The sequence below is a fragment of the Doryrhamphus excisus genome, chromosome 1 (genome assembly GCF_030265055.1).
Source record: "Doryrhamphus excisus isolate RoL2022-K1 chromosome 1, RoL_Dexc_1.0, whole genome shotgun sequence".
Classification (NCBI taxonomy): Eukaryota; Metazoa; Chordata; class Actinopteri; order Syngnathiformes; family Syngnathidae; genus Doryrhamphus; species Doryrhamphus excisus.
Genome location: NC_080466.1, coordinates 29,724,449 through 29,742,483, shown reverse-complemented (window position 1 = coordinate 29,742,483; position 18,035 = coordinate 29,724,449). Strand labels below are relative to the sequence as shown.

Here is an 18,035-nt window from a genome sequence, read left to right as displayed (position 1 = left end):
ATCTCAAATACGTATTCTCTTTTCTCTGCTTTCTAATTGTAATTTTTTGTTCAGTAACAACAAGAAACAACGATTAAAAATGTACAAATAAAGTAAATACAATGTAACCAAGCTGGCGATTATTATGATATATATATTTTTTTGTAAAAATGAAAAATCGTACATTTGATAGAAAAGCTACACTAGTATAGCAAAGTCAGTAACCGTACAATTGTCATTACTCTAAATTAAGGAAATGTGATTTTCAACGAATAAAATGTGTACGAGGAATACCTCCTGAAATAAAACGAGAAAAAATATAATGTGTTTTTAATGGATATTGTTTTTACCATTTTCTCCTGAATATGTGATGTTTAGGGTGGAACATCCGGGCATTGTAAGTGTAGAAGTGAAACGCAATTGTTTACGTGAATGTGCCCTCCGGCACAATAGGTGGCGCTAGCTTACAATATACCCACTAAGCCGACGAAGACGAACAGTATGGCAGGATGAACTATCAGTAATACTTGTGATTGATATTGTTTGTGGACTTTACAAACATGAAATTGGTAAGTGATGCGCATCGTTCATGTTTATTTGACAGAATTCACACATAGTAATATGTTATAAACACATCGGTAAACACTTGGAGCTGCTCGTGTTCTATTAGTACTGTCTGCTACTAGCTTAGCACTTAGCATTGTGGCCTCTCAGTAGCCATAATGTGAGCTTTTGACTGACTCAGAACCGGACACCTGATGTTCATAATGTTAATTAATGTACTTATTTATAGCTTTAACTGCTTTCTTGTTAATATTTGCACATGTGTTTATGAGTTTCTCCAATTTTTGAATTTCCTTCGGGATCAATAATACATGTATCTGATTGGGTTCCATTAGTACTGCCTGTCCGGTCATCCTACATTGCCTTGCAATGTGCTTAAATTTAAATCAACAACCATTATGCTGGACTGTGGACTGGACACCACCTCTGTCCTCAACTTCTTGCCTCTTCCGCTTGTCCACAGGTAAGTATTGATATCAGTGACGTGTGAATCATATAATATTAACATGATTCAACTGCATTCTATTTCCCTTTTCCAGCCAAAGACTATCAAAGCTTCCTGGCTGGGCAGCCAAAGATGGAACACTAAACCTGGAAAAGGTGTGAGTAAGCAACACATTTTTTTCTGGACTGTTTAGATTAATTATTTTATATTATGCCGCTTTTTAGGAGCTGAAAGAGTGTGCAGGAAGAGTATTTGTGGATTCACAGCCAGAATTCTGTCTTCCTGAGGTAATAACAAAGCCACTGCTACTTTTAATTCGAGGAGAATGTGCTTTACGAAAGCTGTAACGACAAACCAGACATCAACATGCTCCCTGGATCCTATCCCTTCTTCATTCATCAAACCCTGCCTCCACATCATCTCCCCGCTGATCACAAGTATCATTAACTCCTCCCTTATCACTGGATCCGTCCCACAGTCTCTCAAGCTGGCGGCAATCACCCCCACACTCAAAAAGTCTGGTCTCGATCCCAATAACCTCTCCAATTTCCGTCCCATATCCAACCTCCCCTTTCTGTCCAAAATCCTTGAACGTGTCATAGCTGCTCAACTTCAATCTCACCTCACCTCAACTCCAACAGCCTGTTTGAATCCTTCCAGTCCGGTTTCCGTCCCAAACACAGTACTGAAAGAGCTCTTCTTAAAATCACCAATGATCTTCTTCTCTCCTCCGATTCCGGCCATCTTACCATCCTCATCCTCCTAGACCTCACCGCAGCCTTTGACACCATTAGCCACTCTATCCTCCTGTCCCGCCTCAAAACCAGCCTCAATATCACCGATTCTGCTCTGTCCTGGCTCCAATCATACCTCACCAACCGTCAACAGTTTGTGCACATAAATAGCTGCTCCTCCTCCATAGCCCCTTTACCTCAAGGTGTTCCCCAAGGTTCGGTGCTTGGTCCTCTTCTCTTCATCCTCTACATCCTTCCACTTGGCAATATCATCCGTCGACATGGCCCCAATTTCCACAGCTACGCCGATGATATTCAACTATACATTTCTACCACCTCCATCACCTCCAATATCTACTCCACCCTCACCAACTGCTTAGCTGATATCAAAACTTGGATGGAACAAAATTTTCTCAAACTTAATAGTGACAAAACAGATATTATCATCATCGGTCCCAAAAACACCACAGCGCCCACCCATAATTTCCATCTTCAATTTGACAGCGCCACCCTCACTCCATCCCCGCTCATCCGCAACCTTGGTATCCTCCTAGACCCCACCCTTTCATTTGAACCCCACATCAAACAGTTAACCCGGACTGCATTCTTCCATCTTAAGAACATAGCCCGACTCCGTCCATCACTTACATTCTCTGCCGCTGAATCCCTAATCCATGCATTCATCACCTCCAGAATCGACTACTGCAACAGCATTCTCTACGGTACACCATCCAAAACCCTCAACAAACTACAATATATTCAGAACTCCGCTGCCCGCCTCCTCACCTCCACCCGCTCCCGTCAACACATTACCCCTGTCCTCCAAAACCTCCACTGGCTTCCCGTCCCCCAACGCATTCACTTCAAAATTCTTCTCATCACCTACAAAGCCCTCCACGATCTGACCCCCCCATATCTCACAGACCTCCTCCATCCACATAATCCCCCGCGTCCCCTTCGCTCCTCAGACTCCAACCTCCTGGCACTCCCCTGTAAGACCAAGCTCCGAACCTGGGGAGACAGAGCCTTCTCCATCGCTGCCCCCACTCTCTGGAACTCTTTGCCCCACTCACTCCGTGCTTGCCCTGACCTTCCCACCTTCAAAAAACAACTCAAAACCCACCTCTTTAAATCTGTTTTTAATGTCTAACCTTCTATATCTGACTGCTGTGCCCCGCCCCGCTTTTTTAACTGTGTACTAACCAATGAATGTTGTATTTTGGTGTGTCTTTTATTCTGTTTACTTGCTCTATTCAACTTCATTCTTTTGTAAAGTGTCTTTGAGTATCTTGAAAAGCGCTATACAAATAAAATGTATTATTATTATTATTATTATTATTAAAAATTTGTTTTCCTGTGTTATAAAAAGAGAGAACTGCTGGATATGTCGACCGTCGATGTGATCCTCATCTCCAACTACCACTGTATGATGGCTCTACCCTACATCACCGAAAACACAGGCTTCACTGGCACAGTCTACGCCACAGAACCCACTCTGCAGATCGGAAGGTACACATTATTACTTGATGACTTTTCTATGACTGAAAGGTGACGTTTTTATGTTGAAAAATGTGATTGTGTTACTTGTTTTGTTCAGACTGTTGATGGAAGAGCTGGTGAACTTCATGGAGAGAGTTCCAAAAGCTCAGTCTGCCACCTGCTGGAAGAATAAGGAAATACAAAGGTGGAAAAAAAACAGTTCTTATGATCAGTACTTGTTTATATGGTGACTTTAAACAGCAACTATTTTACAAGGATGCTTCCTGGACCGCTGAAGGATGCGGTTGATGTTTGGACGTGGAAGCGATGCTACAGTATGCAGGAAGTGAACTCCGCGCTCAGTAAAGTGCAGCTTGTGGGTTATTCACAGAAAGTGGTAAGAATATACATAATTTGCTGATGGAGCAATAAAAGCCTTATGTTTCGGCACTTCATAATTTCTTCATGTTTTGATACAGGAGTTGTTTGGAGCGGTACAAATCTCCCCCTTAAGTTCTGGATACTCTTTGGGAAGCTCCAATTGGATCATCCAGTCCCATCATGAGAAAGTGTCCTATGTTTCAGGGTCATCTCTGCTCACCACACATCCCCAGGTAGGTTGAGTGGACTCAGCAGGACTGCGATCTATATGTGGTGCAATTGGCAATGATGCCGCTCATTTAGAAGAGCAATACCTGCTTTATTAACACTATTTATACGTCCAATCTTGTTCATTCATTCATTTTCTACCGCTTTTCCTCACGAGGGTCGCGGGCGGGGGTGCTGGAGCCTAGCACAGCTGTCTTTGGGGCGAGAGGTGGGGTACACCCTGGACTGGTCGCGAGCCAATCACAGGGCACATATAGACAAACAACCATTCACACTCACATTCATACCTATGGACAATTTGGAGTCGCCAATTAAACTCTGCTTAGGACCTTCTAAATACAGTTTTTAACATTATTAGAGCCCTCCAGACGTGGAATAACACCCCTATAGTCACCTTTACACTCCTATTATTTAGTGTTAGTATACAAAATAAGAGATTACACATTTGTCATCAGTGTAACATTAGGCCTGTGTCGCCAATTAACCTAGCATGTTTTTGGCATGTGGGAGGAAACTGGAGTAAACCGGAGAAAACCCACGCATGCACGGGAAGAACATCTACACAGAGATTTCCGAGGGTGGAATTGAACCCTGGTCTAGCAGTGAGGTCTGCACGCTCACCACTCGACCGCCGTGCAGTGCCGCCCCGTCCAATCTTGTCTTCTGTCTTAATTCCAGCCGATGGACCAAACCTCCTTGAAGAACAGTGATGTTCTCATTCTAACGGGCCTCACTCAGATGCCTACTGCTAACCCGGATGGCATGCTAGGGGAATTCTGCAGCAACCTGGGTAGGCTCAAACATACTACTTCTATCCCACGGTGATATTTAACAACAGCGATTCCGTTACAGCCATGACAATTCGTGCTGGAGGCAACGTCCTGGTGCCGTGCTACTCTTCAGGAGTGATCTACGACCTACTGGAGTGTCTGTACCAGTTCATCGACAGCGCCAACCTGGGCACCACACCTTTCTACTTCATCTCACCTGTCGCTAACAGCTCTCTGGAGTTCTCACAGATTTTTGCCGAATGGTGAGAACTTTTTAAACTATTTTTCTTTGAAACACATTCGGACATAACATGACATAAGGCTAAAAATAACCAATTAGCTAAAAATGTCATAGAAGTACATTTGAAACACTTCTATGCTAGGACTACGTTATGCTAGCCATAGCATTTCAGTATGTGGAATCAAACTATGGAATGGATTGAGTAAGGAAATCAAACAATGCACAACGATGAGCCGATTCAAGAAACAATACAAGCAGTTGATGTTTGCTAAATACAAGGATGAAGAGTCTTGAACCAGTCATGATGTGCATTATATATCACTATATTGACACTTACTATGGTACACATAATGTCATTGTATGGTTATATCACCTCATACTTCGGTACGAGGTACATTATTAAAAAAAACAACAAAAAAAACTTACACTGTATTATGGAAAGCAGGAAGTGAACAAATGTAACAGTTACTGATTGTAAAAGTACCAGATGGAGGGGTAGGATTTATAATAAGCTTTGCTTCTTCCTACTCCTTTTGGACATGTGGAACTGTGAACTGATGCATTCAATTGTAATCTGATGCATGTTCAAATGAAATAAAACCATGACCATAACCTCTCTTTGTTATTCAGGCTCTGTCACAACAAGCAGTCCAAGGTGTATCTCCCCGAGCCTCCGTTCCCGCATGCAGAGGTGCGTCCTGAAGAGGAACAATGCTAATTCTTGAGGGGGTGATTGAACAGGAAATGTGATGTAAGGTGTGCTGTTCTCTCTCTCTCAGTTGATCCAGAGCAACAAGCTAAAGCACTATCCCAGCATTCACGGCGACTTTAGCAGCGACTTCCGCCAACCATGCGTCGTGTTCACCGGTCACCCCTCCTTACGCTTCGGGGACGTGGTCCACTTCATGGAGCTGTGGGGCAAATCGAGCCTGAACACTATCATCTTCACTGGTGAACAAATAAATATAAGCTGAATGACTGTAATGTTAAGTACCTAAACGCATCATTTTGTGCCAACAGAGCCTGACTTCTCGTACCTGGATGCTTTGGCTCCGTACCAGCCGCTAGCTATGAAGTGTGTTTACTGCCCCATTGACACGCGACTCAACTTCCACCAAGTATCGAAGCTGCTCAAGGAGGTCCAGGTAACAAAACATGCTCATTCATTCATTCATTCATTCATTCATTTTCTACCGCTTGAGATGACCGAGGGTGGAATTGAACTCGGATATCCTTGCTGTGAGACCCAATACCATATCAATGAATACAATATTTTGGGAGTTAGAGCCCAGGAAACCTATTTATGACTTTCTAAATACTCTATTTAATAAACGTTAGAGCCCTCTAGCAATGAAATAACACCCCTATAGTCACATTTACGTTCAAATTACTCAATATCGTTGACATAAGGGAAAATAAGACTTGTGCTTGTTGCTGTAAACATGTACCGGTGCTAGTAGGCTACTGAGACAGGAAGAACATGAACATGCAAACTGAGATACAGACACAGAGATGGCCGAGGGTGGAATTGAACTCGAGTAGTAAGATTATTAATAAGTAGGCATAATTATATATATATATTATAGTATATTATATATATATATATTGGGCTTAATAATTATTAAGTAGGCATATTATTAATGCAATATTTTCGTGGTTAGAGCATGGAAGCTCTGCTTAAAACCTTCTAAATACAGCTTTTAACATTTAGAGCTCTGCAGGCGTGAAATAACACCCCTATAGTCACCTTTACCCTCCTATTATTTAGTGTTACATTAGACCTGCGTCGCCAATTAACCTAGCATGTTTTTGGAATTTTGGCGAAAACCCACGCATGCACGGGGAGAACATGCAAACTCCACACAGAGATGGCCGAGGGTGGAATTGAACTCGAGTAGTAAGATTATTAATGCAATATTCTCGTGGTTAGAGCATGGAAACTCTGCTTAAAACCTTCTAAATACAGTTTTTAACATTTAGAGCTCTGCAGGCGTGAAATAACACCCCTATAGTCACCTTTACCCTCCTATTATTTAGTGTTACATTAGACCTGCGTCGCCAATTAACCTAGCATGTTTTTGGAATTTTGGCGAAAACCCACGCATGCACGGGGAGAACATGCAAACCCCACACAGAGATGGCCGAGGGTGGAATTGAACCCTGTGTCTCCTAGCTGTGAGGTCTGCGCGCTAACCACTCGACCGACGTGCCTCCCCAAACATGCTCATATGTAGTAAAAAAAAAAACAAACCCTGCTTAAATCCCCACATGTTAATATGGCTAACACCTCCCCCCTGCAGCCCGTCCATGTGGTATGTCCCGAGCAGTACACCCAACCCCCAGTGACGCAGTCCCACCGATCCGACCTGATGCTGGAGCTGCAGCCTCCGCCCATGCCCTACAGGCGTTGCTCTGTACTAAGCCTGCCCTTCAGACGCCGTTATGAGCGTGTTTATATTCTACCTGAGGTAAGACAAGGGGCGGGGGAGGGGGGGCAACCAGGTTATTTTAAGTGTCACATTTAAATGTCAAGTGCACATGTTCCATGAATAATTGGCGCCGGGGGGGGGGGGCAAGATAAGATTTAATATCCCAATATCATCTGCTTCTGTTACTAGCTGGCCAACTCCTTGGTGCCTTCAGAGGTCAAACCTGGCGTTTCCGTGGCAACAGTGTCGGCTATGCTGCACTCAAAGGACAACAAGCACACGCTGTTGGTATGTGAGGATTAAGACTAAGTCAAACATGAGTATCTCTTAACATAAGTCATAATTTTCATTAAAAAATAATATTTTTCTTTATCACCAGTCCGTTCCTAAACCCCCTCCAGCGCCCCCAACTAAGAAGAGGAAGAGGGTGCTGGAGGAGCCCCCTGCAGGGCAGGCGCCCAAACCCCTGCTGAGCGGAGTTGTTCCCCTGGAGGCGTTCCTCGTCACTTTGCAAAAGGTCTGATACTTTACTACTTTTTTGTATTTTTCAAATACAAATTAAAAAAAAAAAATTTAACGCCACACGTGCCGCCTCGCAGCACGGCATCACGGAGGTCAAAGTGGAGGAAACGGCAGACGGACACATCCTGCACCTGCAGGCGGAGGACACGCTGATTCAGCTGGAGGAAGACGGTACGCATATCGTGTGCGACAACAACGAGCCTCTACGTACGACACTACGAGACCTGGTGCTGCGTTTTCTGCAGAAGCTTTGATTTGGGTGCGTTTTTTTTTTTTATTGGACTCTCATAGTACTGTACATTTACAGCAGGTTTACTGTAAAGTACAGGCAGACATATTTTGTAAAATAGTATTTTGTATGATGATAAATCTGCGGTCTGATGTCTTGTGTGGTCCACATCACTCAAATTGCGTCATAAAATATTTTAATTGTCACATAGTTTACTTAAAATACATCGGATTATGACAGAAATGTACATTATCTTGCAATTCAGTGGTCATGCCTTCCACTGCGTCTTAATCTGTGGCAGCCCAGGAAGCACCAAATGTTATGTGGCAGGCCACCACAAATGAGCGGAAAAAAAACAAAACTACAGTGATACAGTGATAATTTGTTGCGTTTCAGCGGATCTTCACTTTAAAACAGAGGGTGTGCATTTAAGAAACGTATGGCTTCCATTGAATGCCTGTTTAGCAATATCCATTTTTTATTGAATTAAATAACTCAAGACAGAATTGACCCTTCTTTGCTCAATTCTAGTGTGATGACATCACTCCGAATGTCAAACCGGAGGAGTCATTTTGGTCTTAAAGTGACATGGTGACATGGTACAAGACAATGGCAGCTTTTGAGTAGTCAGTAGAGAAAATGTATTTGTTGTACTGATATTTAATAGTTAAATGACTGCCCGAATAATGTATATAAGGGCAACTAAGTAGTGAGGTTAAAGTGAATCCGCTCATACCATCCACCCTTAGTCACACCAGAAGGGTGATCCAATTTTGCCTGGATTCAACCTGGTAAATATGTCCTCTGTTTCATTAGCACTTTTTTTTTTTAAGTTCCTCTACTTTGAGTCTTTCTCTGCGTCCAGTAGAGCAGACTGGATGCCCAGTTTCTTCAACTCCTCCACCAGATCACCATTCTGGTGCATTTGCAGGAGGATGTCGCAACCACCCACGAACTCGCCGTTGAAGTACACCTGAGGAATTGTCGGCCAATTGGAGAAGGCTTTGACTCCTGTGGGCGACAGACGATTTAAATCAGAAGTGAGGAAAATAGAACTAAGGGATTATTCTGTATAACACAGCTGAGGGCTCTACTGAAACACATTACTGTATTACAATATATTATAAAACAATGTTTCTGGCAGTTTGACTGCTGTTTATCTACAAACTATATATATATATTTTTTTGAAATATAAAATATATATATAATATAATTTTATATAGAAAAAATATATAAATATATGTAAATATATAAAACAAATATTGAAAAAATGTATAGAAAAATATGTAATAAATTTTTTTTAATTATATATTTTATTCTATATAATAAAATATAGTTTAATATATATATATATATATATTTTAAAAATATATAATATATTTTTATATAGAAAAATATATAAATATATGAAATTAATATTGAAAAAATGTATATAAAAAATAAAATATGTAATAAAAATATTATTTAATTATATATATATTTATATAATATTTTTGTATTTATAATATATATGAATATATATTTTATATTTTTTTTAAATTTCCTTCCTTATTAGACCATAATAACCAGGTACGCTTTAAACACAGGAAGCGAACAGACTCGAGTGGTTGCTGGCCTCTGAAAAGGGGCGGGGTTTAAATGAACTTCCACCCTTTCGGAGACGTTCAACTGTCCAAGTGGAAGCATGTGACGTACAGTATTAATGTAACACCGGTGTTCCAAAAATAGCCCTTGGTCAAACGTACAGTTCGACAAACATGCTCTAAAAGAGAAACATCGTGAGCTTTGGCTGGTTTAATGTCAGTTTGGAACCGCACCCAAACCCTACCGCTGCTGCTACACACTGATAAAAAGGAACACTGGGCTAAACTAGCTTGCTAGCAAGGGGTTAACGTCACCATGACTGGCAACATTCCTAGCGCGGTATTTGAACATCTAACTTTATTTGCTTTGTATATGTGAACAATGACAATGTAAATACAGGAAGTAAACCTATTTTGACATTTTCGAACATGTCAGATTTTGTGGAAACGTGATGTTTTTGAATGCATGTTTAGCATGTTTGACATTAAGTAAACCCAAATACACGATGACAAGACAAAGCTACTAGTTGTTTGTGCGATATTTCAGACAAAAACGTGACATTTAAGTTGAGGCGACAACTTGTTGCTGTTAAGTAATCGTCCAACTAACCTTCCCGGAGATCTTCGTCGGCTAAGACGTTGTACGCTGCGTAGTCGTCCACGCCGTGCATACGGAGGATCTGGACCACGGCGTTGCTGAAACCACACATCGGCTGCGCCGGTGTCCCCTTCATGAAGACAACCACCTTGTCCTTCTTCACCATCCCATCAAGGTCTTTGTGGAGGCCCGCCGCAGCGCACAGAAGCCGGCTTGACGCCGTCCACATGCGTCCTTCGGAGTATCCGGGTAGAGAGCACGCCACCCCGGACCGCAGACATCGAGCAGTATATCTTATTAAGCTATTCATGATGTTTAAATCTTGAAATGAAAGTTAATTTCTCTGTTATGAGTCCAACTTACTTGAAGACAACCCCAAGAGAACCAGACAAAAACTACGCACGTCTTGAAGAGGCGGGAGCTTAATGTTCATTGGCCAGCTGCTTCCAAACAAACTCCAATGTGATTTGTCATTGGTTAGCATACGCGTTCGTCTTATTGGTAAAAACAAATCTTTTTTTTACAGTGTTAATGTCAACTAAACGTGAAACTAACGAACATGTAAATGAAATATTTAGTAAACAAAGTAAGGGAAGTACATGTAATTTAATATCATCCAAATCATTGCTTACGAAAACGCATAATAACTTCCGGGTGGCTTGAGTAAAGCGGAAGTAGATAACAACTGCAAAATGGCGGAGAGCGTGGAGAAGAACAACAAACCCGCAAAACCAGGAGGAAAAGGGGGCCAGCCGTTGGTCATTGCCAAAACTCTTGCGGAGGCACAGCGCCTAAAGTTGGAGAGGTTGATGCGGAACCCGGACAAACTTGCCCCCATCCCCGACCGACAGAAAGAATGGACCCCTCGGGCTCCCCCGGAGTTCGTCCGGGATGTGATGGGCTCCAGCGCCGGTGCGGGTAGTGGCGAGTTCCACGTTTACCGTCATCTTCGAAGGCGGGAATACCAGAGACAAGACTTTCTGGACAAAATGTCCTCCAAGCAAAGGAAAGAACAAGCCTATTTGGATAAAGTGGAGCAAAACAAGATGGACGCCGAGGAGAGAACGGCGAAGCGTAGGAAGAAGCGGGAAAAAATGAAGCAGAAGAAGCTCCTGGCAAAGAAAGCCAAACAAGACTCGAAAGCTGATAAAGACGCGGAGAGCAGCTCGTCTCTCAGCGAGGAGGAAGTGGAGGAGAAGCGGGAGCAGGAAGAAGAAAAAGAGGCTGATGATGACGCCGAAGTCCCGAGCTTCATCATGGGGAAGAAGTAACTACGTGTGGTGTCCAAAGTGTGACTCGGGGCCATTCGGGGGCCGGGAGTAATTTATTATTGGCCCGCAACAACAGCAAATATAAGGACAGTCCTTTGCAATGACTCGCTGTTATTGTTGCTGACATTGTGGACATATATGATGTCATAAATCAATGTTTTATGGAATTGTTTCATTTTTTGTGATATAGCAGCAACTATGCAGCTGACTTGCATTGGCATGGAGTTGGATGTCACCGACGTGAGTGAAATCAAACACATTTAGACTTAATTTGTTGCAAATCTTCTATAATTTTTTTAAATAAAATGTCTTCTGAAGCATAAATCTGTTGTTTCCCCCCCTATCTTTGCAACCTTGTGACTTTGCCGCTTGCACTCCTCCATTGCTTGTGGCTCCAATGAGGTTTGCGAAAAGCAATTCAAAGATTGAAGGCGTGACTTCTGCAGACTCGGAAGCGTCACGTGCGATGTTCTTTGGACACTTCTCCTGCTTTCCACGGCGGCGATGACCTCGCTCTGTAGGCATCGCCTTTCTTGAGGCAGGTAGAGGTAAACGATGAAAGCCGGATATTGTTTGACGCAGGTGAAGACCTTCCTGTCAGACACTGTTGGCTGTCACACATTTTAGTAGAATAAAGTTTGGAATATTCAAAACAGACATAAGTTGTAATTTAGAAACACAGAAGTCATTTTTGAAAAATGAGGTTGGGGTAGCTGCATGGCAGATGAGCGGTTAGCACTCAGGCCTCACAGCTAGGAGACCTGAGTTCGATTCCCCACTCGGGCATCTCAGTGTGGAGTTTCCATGTGTGAGTTTTCTCCGGGTACTCCGGTTTCCTCCCACATTCCAAAAACATGCTAGGTTAATTAGCGACTCCAAATTGTCCATAGGTATGAATGTGAGTGTGAATGGTTGTTTGTCTATATGTGTCCTGTGATTGGCTGGCCACCAGTCCAGGGTGTACCCCGCCTCTCGCCCGAAGACAGCTGGGATAGGCTCCAGCACCCCCGTGACCCTTGTGAGGAAAAAGCGGGAGAAAATGAATTTTCTATCCTGCTTATTTGCATGGTGATCATGCAAATAAGGCCTCACAGCTAGGAGACCCGGGTTCGATTCCCCACTCGGGCATTTCAGTGTGGAGTTTCCATGTTCTCCTGGTGCTTGTGCGGGTTTTCTCCGGGTACTCCGGTTTCCTCCCACATTCCAAAAACAAATTTGTTTCCTTTTTAGAGTATAACTTTTTTTCCTCTCAATATTTTGACTTGTTTTCATTCCATATTTCCATAACATTAAAACATAATTTTCACATAATATGAACATATGAAACATATTTTTTCGTTAATATTTCAACTCTATGCTACTGAAGTGACATTTTCTTCATATTTTTCAAAAATTGTAAATTCCTCTCTTAGGATACCAGTTTTGTCTTAATATTTTTTTAATTTTCCATAATTCCATCATGATATAACAGTTTCCTCAAACAATTTTTTTACTAAAATTACAACTTCATTTTTTTACTAAAAGCTTGCTTTTTAGAGTATAACTTTTCTCTCAATATTTTGACTTGTTTTCATTCCATATTTCCATAACATTGTAATTTTTAAACATAATTTTCTCACAATATGAACATATGAAACACATTTTTTTGTTAATATTCAACTCTATGCTACTGAAATGATATTATTCTTTAAAAATTGTGAATTCCTCTCTTAGAATACCACTGTTTTGTCTTAATAGTTTATAGTAATTTTCCATAATTCCATCATTATATAACAGTTTCCTCAAACTAATTTTTTTTTACAAAAAATACAACTTTATTTACTGAAAGCCATTATTTTTATTATTATTTTTAATATTAATTTACAACTTTTTTGGATTTAATATTTTCACTTCATACTTGTAAAATTAATGCAGTTTTTATTTAAAGTTTTCTTGTTAAATTGTGTTTCAGATTAAAATGAGTTTCAATACTAATAGGTTTATTAGTCATAGGCTCCTTTCTCCAATCTTCTCCTGCGTCACGTGACCCCCCCCCCCCCACACACACACATTGGAACCGGAAATGCTCTTGTTGCTGTGGATCCTGCTCTCACTGCTGCCTCATTGTGCCTCAAATGAACCTTTGAATCACCCCGCAGTGCACACGCCTTATTAAAAAGTGCTTAGTGGGCTTCTTTACGGGGGGGGTGCATCTTCTATGTCTGTGTCACGCACATTTGCCCTGAAAGACAGCATTTAATGATTATATTTGGCCTTCTCACAGCCAATACCCTCAAAAATCACACCTATTTGCTCGCTCTGCTGCTTAGTGCTTACACTACAAATTGCTTAAGTAGGTTTTTTAACATAATCTATGCACGTTTAATTGAAAAGTGTGGGTTACAATTACTATTTTGGCCACAAGGTGGCACTGCAGCATCAGCTACTGTGACGCATCATGTCAGCCAGCACACAATTAGCCTCCCACATTAGCTGCTGTTAAATTACATACTGACACGGTGAGATGAATTAGATAATACTTAATGAGCATTTTCATATTTCACACTGCATACTTTTGATTTTCAAACACCGTGTCATCATCAATGGCGGCAAAATGACATAATCAATGATATAACACAAGGGGTTGGCCATATACGTAGTTGCTGTTTTTGGATTGATTGTATTGACCACAGCATATTATAAAAATATAATTCAACAAAGTAACCAAAATGAAAAAAAAAACAGCATAAAAAATGGCAAATTTACAAGAAAAATATCATTTTAAGAGTATAAAGATGACATATTAAAGATAAACTTTTTAAAGTAATTATAAGAAACACAAATAAACTGAATATAATTTACGTTTTTGGGAAATCAGATTGCGTAAAGGTAAATAATGTCACAAGAATAAAGTTAGAATTATAAGAACATTTACAAGAAGAAAGTCGAAATAGCTGGAAATTTAATGAGAATAAATTCATATTATTCATATATTCATATATATTCATTTTATTTGCAAATAATATGAGGATATATAGTAGCATATATGTTATATATGCTGCTATATATCCTCATATTATTTGCATTTTTTCTCTTGAATTTATTCTCATTAAATTAATATATATTTAATATAATTAATATATGTATATGTATATAAAGTAATATATATATATATATATATATATTTATATATATATATATATGTGCTACTAAAATGACAAGGTTTTTCCTCATTATTATTTATTATTTTCCTCATTATTATATATTATATATAATAATATATTATTAGCATTTTTTTTATTTCATATTTTTTATTTGTATATATATATATATATATATATATATATATATATATATATATATATATATATATATATATATATATATATATATATATATATATATATATATATATATATATATATATATATATATATATATATATATATATATATATATGATAAAATATTATGAGGGGGAAAAACAAGTTCTAATTATAGGAAGAAAATGCGTTTTTTTAAAATCAAATTTAATGAGAATAAAGTATTATAAAATATTAAGAGAAAAAAGTTGCATTGTAATGACAAAAGTCTCAATTTTACAATAAAAATAATGTGTTAGTAGCATAAATAAATTTTTTTAAGCTGTCATGAAAAAAGCAGTAAAATTGTAATTTAAAAATAAAAAAAGTCATAATTACAAAAATGTACAAAGAGAAAGTAGAAATATTTAATATTTTTTTATGAGAGTAATGTCAAAATATGAAGGTGAAAACATATTTTACAGAGGAAAAAAGCTATTTTCATAATAATTATTTATATTAATACAAAATCAAGTTGTGATTTTAGGAAAATTACGTTAGGGGAAATTTAATTATGTGTGTGTGTGTTGTTTTTTTTAATCCCGCCTTCTCTGTAGAGTGGTGACACCTGGTTGCTGCATCCCAGGTGTGCTTGATTGACAATCAGGTGAGTTGCTATAAAGGAGGCATCTCACCTGTCATGCTGACTTGCTGTCTTTGTATTGCTATTTCTATATTGCTGTTTGTTGTGTGTGCGGCCATTTTGCTTTTTAATGTTGTATTAATTGACTTTAATTGAGTTTTTGTGTTTTTTCTTTTTGTATTCTAGACTACTTTTGCTTTGCTAGTTTTGAGCATATTTTTTCATTTGTTTTATTCCCAGTTTCGCTGTTTCTCATGGAAATACATTTAAAAATATGTGGCTTTCATAGTTCTATGAGCCCAAAAGGTTCCTGACCTCTGTGTTATGTAAAGGTTCAAACTCTATGTTGACCATAGTGTGTGTGTGTGTGTAAAACGGAGGTGTGGGTATGCCACACACAAACACAAACACACACACACACACAAACGCGTACAGTGCAAGTGTATTTTGTACAAAACTAAAAAAAAAAAAATAATCCTGCTGCGGTTGTTTGCTTGGGGCTCAGCTCATGGGTCAAACGCAACTTTGAGCACCACCCCCTCACAGAGCAAAGAGAGCAATGCTCCGCCACAGCCAGACTTCGGCCTGTCTCGTGTGAAGACTTGCGGATAAACTAAAAAAAATTGTAGTATTTTACATACCTGCTGTGTCTTTATTTAAAAAAAAATCCTTGGCTCACTCACAGTGCTAACAAAAACAACAAAGTTAACACACAGGAATACAAATAATACCTATATCTTTACCGCAAAGCATGCTGGGTAGCTTCCAGAGTTTGCCTCCAAAGTTGAGCTTCTGTTTGAAGCCCGACTTGTGTTTTTTTTTTCCTGTATTTTTCTTTCTGGGGCAAGAAGTTGTTTTGAGAGCGCCATGATTAAAAAGCCACAGAGAAGCAATAATTTAATGGCTTACTTAAATAACATACATTTCTCACTTCCCCGCTCTGCTAATGGAGCCAAGCTAATGCTTCTCTTTTTGCTACGCAACGTTTCACACTTCTGGAATATCTCTGCTCCCAGTCCAGTGTACTGTAATTAGGGTAGCATACCGCAAGGTAGATTACCGCATATTAGTTTATTTAGATGGACTCCCTTTATTGTCATTGCACAAAAACACAGTAGTGAAATTGCCAACGAAATGTTGTTTATATGTATCTCCGACTCTTAACAAAATGTAAAGCCGAAAGATGCATTCAAGGACACTCCGAACATCACACAATGGCTTAATTATGCATGTATATGTGGACTAAGTAAACAGAAATACAAAAAAAAATAATGGCTTGAGCACTTTATTCAACTTAAATGAAAAAAAAAAACGTAAACCATATTAGGAAAGCAGGAAGTGAACAAATGTAACTGTAAAAAAAAAATTAATTAAAAAAACCCTTTTTTTGTTTCTTTACTTTATTTGCGTTTTATTTAACCTACAAATGTGTCATTTTGCCTGACTCTTTATGATGGACAAGATGCACAAGCTTAACTCTCACTTCTACATAACTGGAATTAATTTAAACTGATTTAATTAAAATTTTTTTATTATTATTTTTTACTTTATTTGCCTTTTATTTAACCTACAAATGTGTCAGGTCATTTTGCCTGACTAAATTTGTGGAATTGCCAACATTTTTTTGTCATATTTTCTCACAAACAATATTGTCTGTCAAACCTTTGCAGCATTTCTTGATATGCTGGCTTTTCAACTTTATTAAAGAGCATAATTTTTCCGACGACTTTCTGTAAACGCACACTATTTTTCACGCTGTTTTGATTGTTGGTGTGTAGCCATGCATGCTAGCGCCCCCCCCCCCCCTCTCCTACGGAGACAAATCACATTTTTGAATGAGTCTTCTGAATGCCTTATATTTGTATTTTTGTACATGGTCATAAAAAAATACATAAAATTAATTTAAAACAAAAATTCAAAAGTAAACTGTATTATGGAAAGCAGGAAGTGAACAAATGAAACAGTTACTGATTGTAAAAGTACCAGATGGAGGGGTAGGATTTAATAAGCTTTGCTTCTTCCTACTCCTTTTGGACATGTGGAACTGAGAACTGATTATGTGATGCATTCAATTGTAATCTGATGCACGTTCAAATGAAATAAACACCATTACCATTACCAATGTAAACTTTTTATGTCGTCCTGGCCGATGCAGCTTATTGATCCATCTTATGGAACACCCTCACGCGTCTCTCCCTGTAGTTCCGCTTGACTTCTATTGTTCCATGGGATGATGAACGACGCTGAGTAGATTCCAAGTCAGCAATAATTACTGTTCTCTACATCAGTGAGCCAAGACAATCAGACAGTTTAGAGCCGATCTATTAACACCCTGATTGCTGTTTTCACAAGGAGGCAGAACTCAATTCCCTCGGTTCCAGCTTGTGGGGGGGTACTGTGCACCATCGTGCATTCTGACCTTTCATTATAACAGTCAAAGCTGGTGAGACTCTTCAACGACCCCAAAGGATCTGATTTTTTTTTGTCATCCAAACAAGAACACCATGAAAATCCCTGATATATTAGACTCTTGAAAGGGGGGAATATTATATGGTAGAAGTTGACTTTCATTTGCAGTTGACACATGAATTGCACTTACATGTCAATCTATCTGTAATTCAAGTGTTTTAAGTCCCAGGCTAGTCATTTTTGAAAAGC

The 18,035-nt window shown here is 39.3% G+C and overlaps 3 protein-coding genes and 1 non-coding gene across 4 annotated transcripts; 3 read left to right on the top strand and 1 right to left on the bottom strand.

Annotated features, from left to right (window-relative positions):
• The first annotated feature begins 288 nt into the window (after window positions 1-288).
• ints9 (integrator complex subunit 9) lies at window positions 289-8,514 on the top strand. The gene is made up of 17 exons (XM_058071082.1): window positions 289-548; window positions 879-1,006; window positions 1,083-1,143; window positions 1,213-1,275; window positions 3,092-3,231; window positions 3,320-3,406; window positions 3,478-3,598; window positions 3,681-3,815; window positions 4,489-4,600; window positions 4,663-4,843; window positions 5,452-5,512; window positions 5,601-5,772; window positions 5,842-5,966; window positions 7,122-7,289; window positions 7,440-7,538; window positions 7,630-7,767; window positions 7,850-8,514. Exons 1-17 carry the CDS (start codon window positions 540-542, stop codon window positions 8,024-8,026), a joined length of 1,977 nt encoding a protein of 658 aa, XP_057927065.1. The 5' UTR covers window positions 289-539; the 3' UTR covers window positions 8,027-8,514.
• Window positions 8,110-10,629, bottom strand: glrx5 (glutaredoxin 5 homolog (S. cerevisiae)). Its single transcript, XM_058071138.1, has 2 exons — window positions 10,196-10,629; window positions 8,110-9,012 (listed from the first exon to the last, which is right to left on the bottom strand). The coding sequence occupies exons 1-2, from the start codon at window positions 10,491-10,493 to the stop codon at window positions 8,840-8,842; spliced, it is 471 nt and encodes a 156-aa protein (XP_057927121.1). The 5' UTR covers window positions 10,494-10,629; the 3' UTR covers window positions 8,110-8,839.
• On the top strand, window positions 10,194-12,472 carry prkrip1 (PRKR interacting protein 1). Its single transcript, XM_058071123.1, has one exon. The coding sequence runs from the start codon at window positions 10,876-10,878 to the stop codon at window positions 11,452-11,454; it is 579 nt and encodes a 192-aa protein (XP_057927106.1). The 5' UTR covers window positions 10,194-10,875; the 3' UTR covers window positions 11,455-12,472.
• Window positions 11,798-12,076, top strand: LOC131101747 (small Cajal body-specific RNA 13). The gene has a single exon (XR_009119294.1). It is a non-coding gene; the product is annotated as a small Cajal body-specific RNA 13 (non-coding RNA).
• Window positions 12,473-18,035: the final 5,563 nt, after the last annotated feature.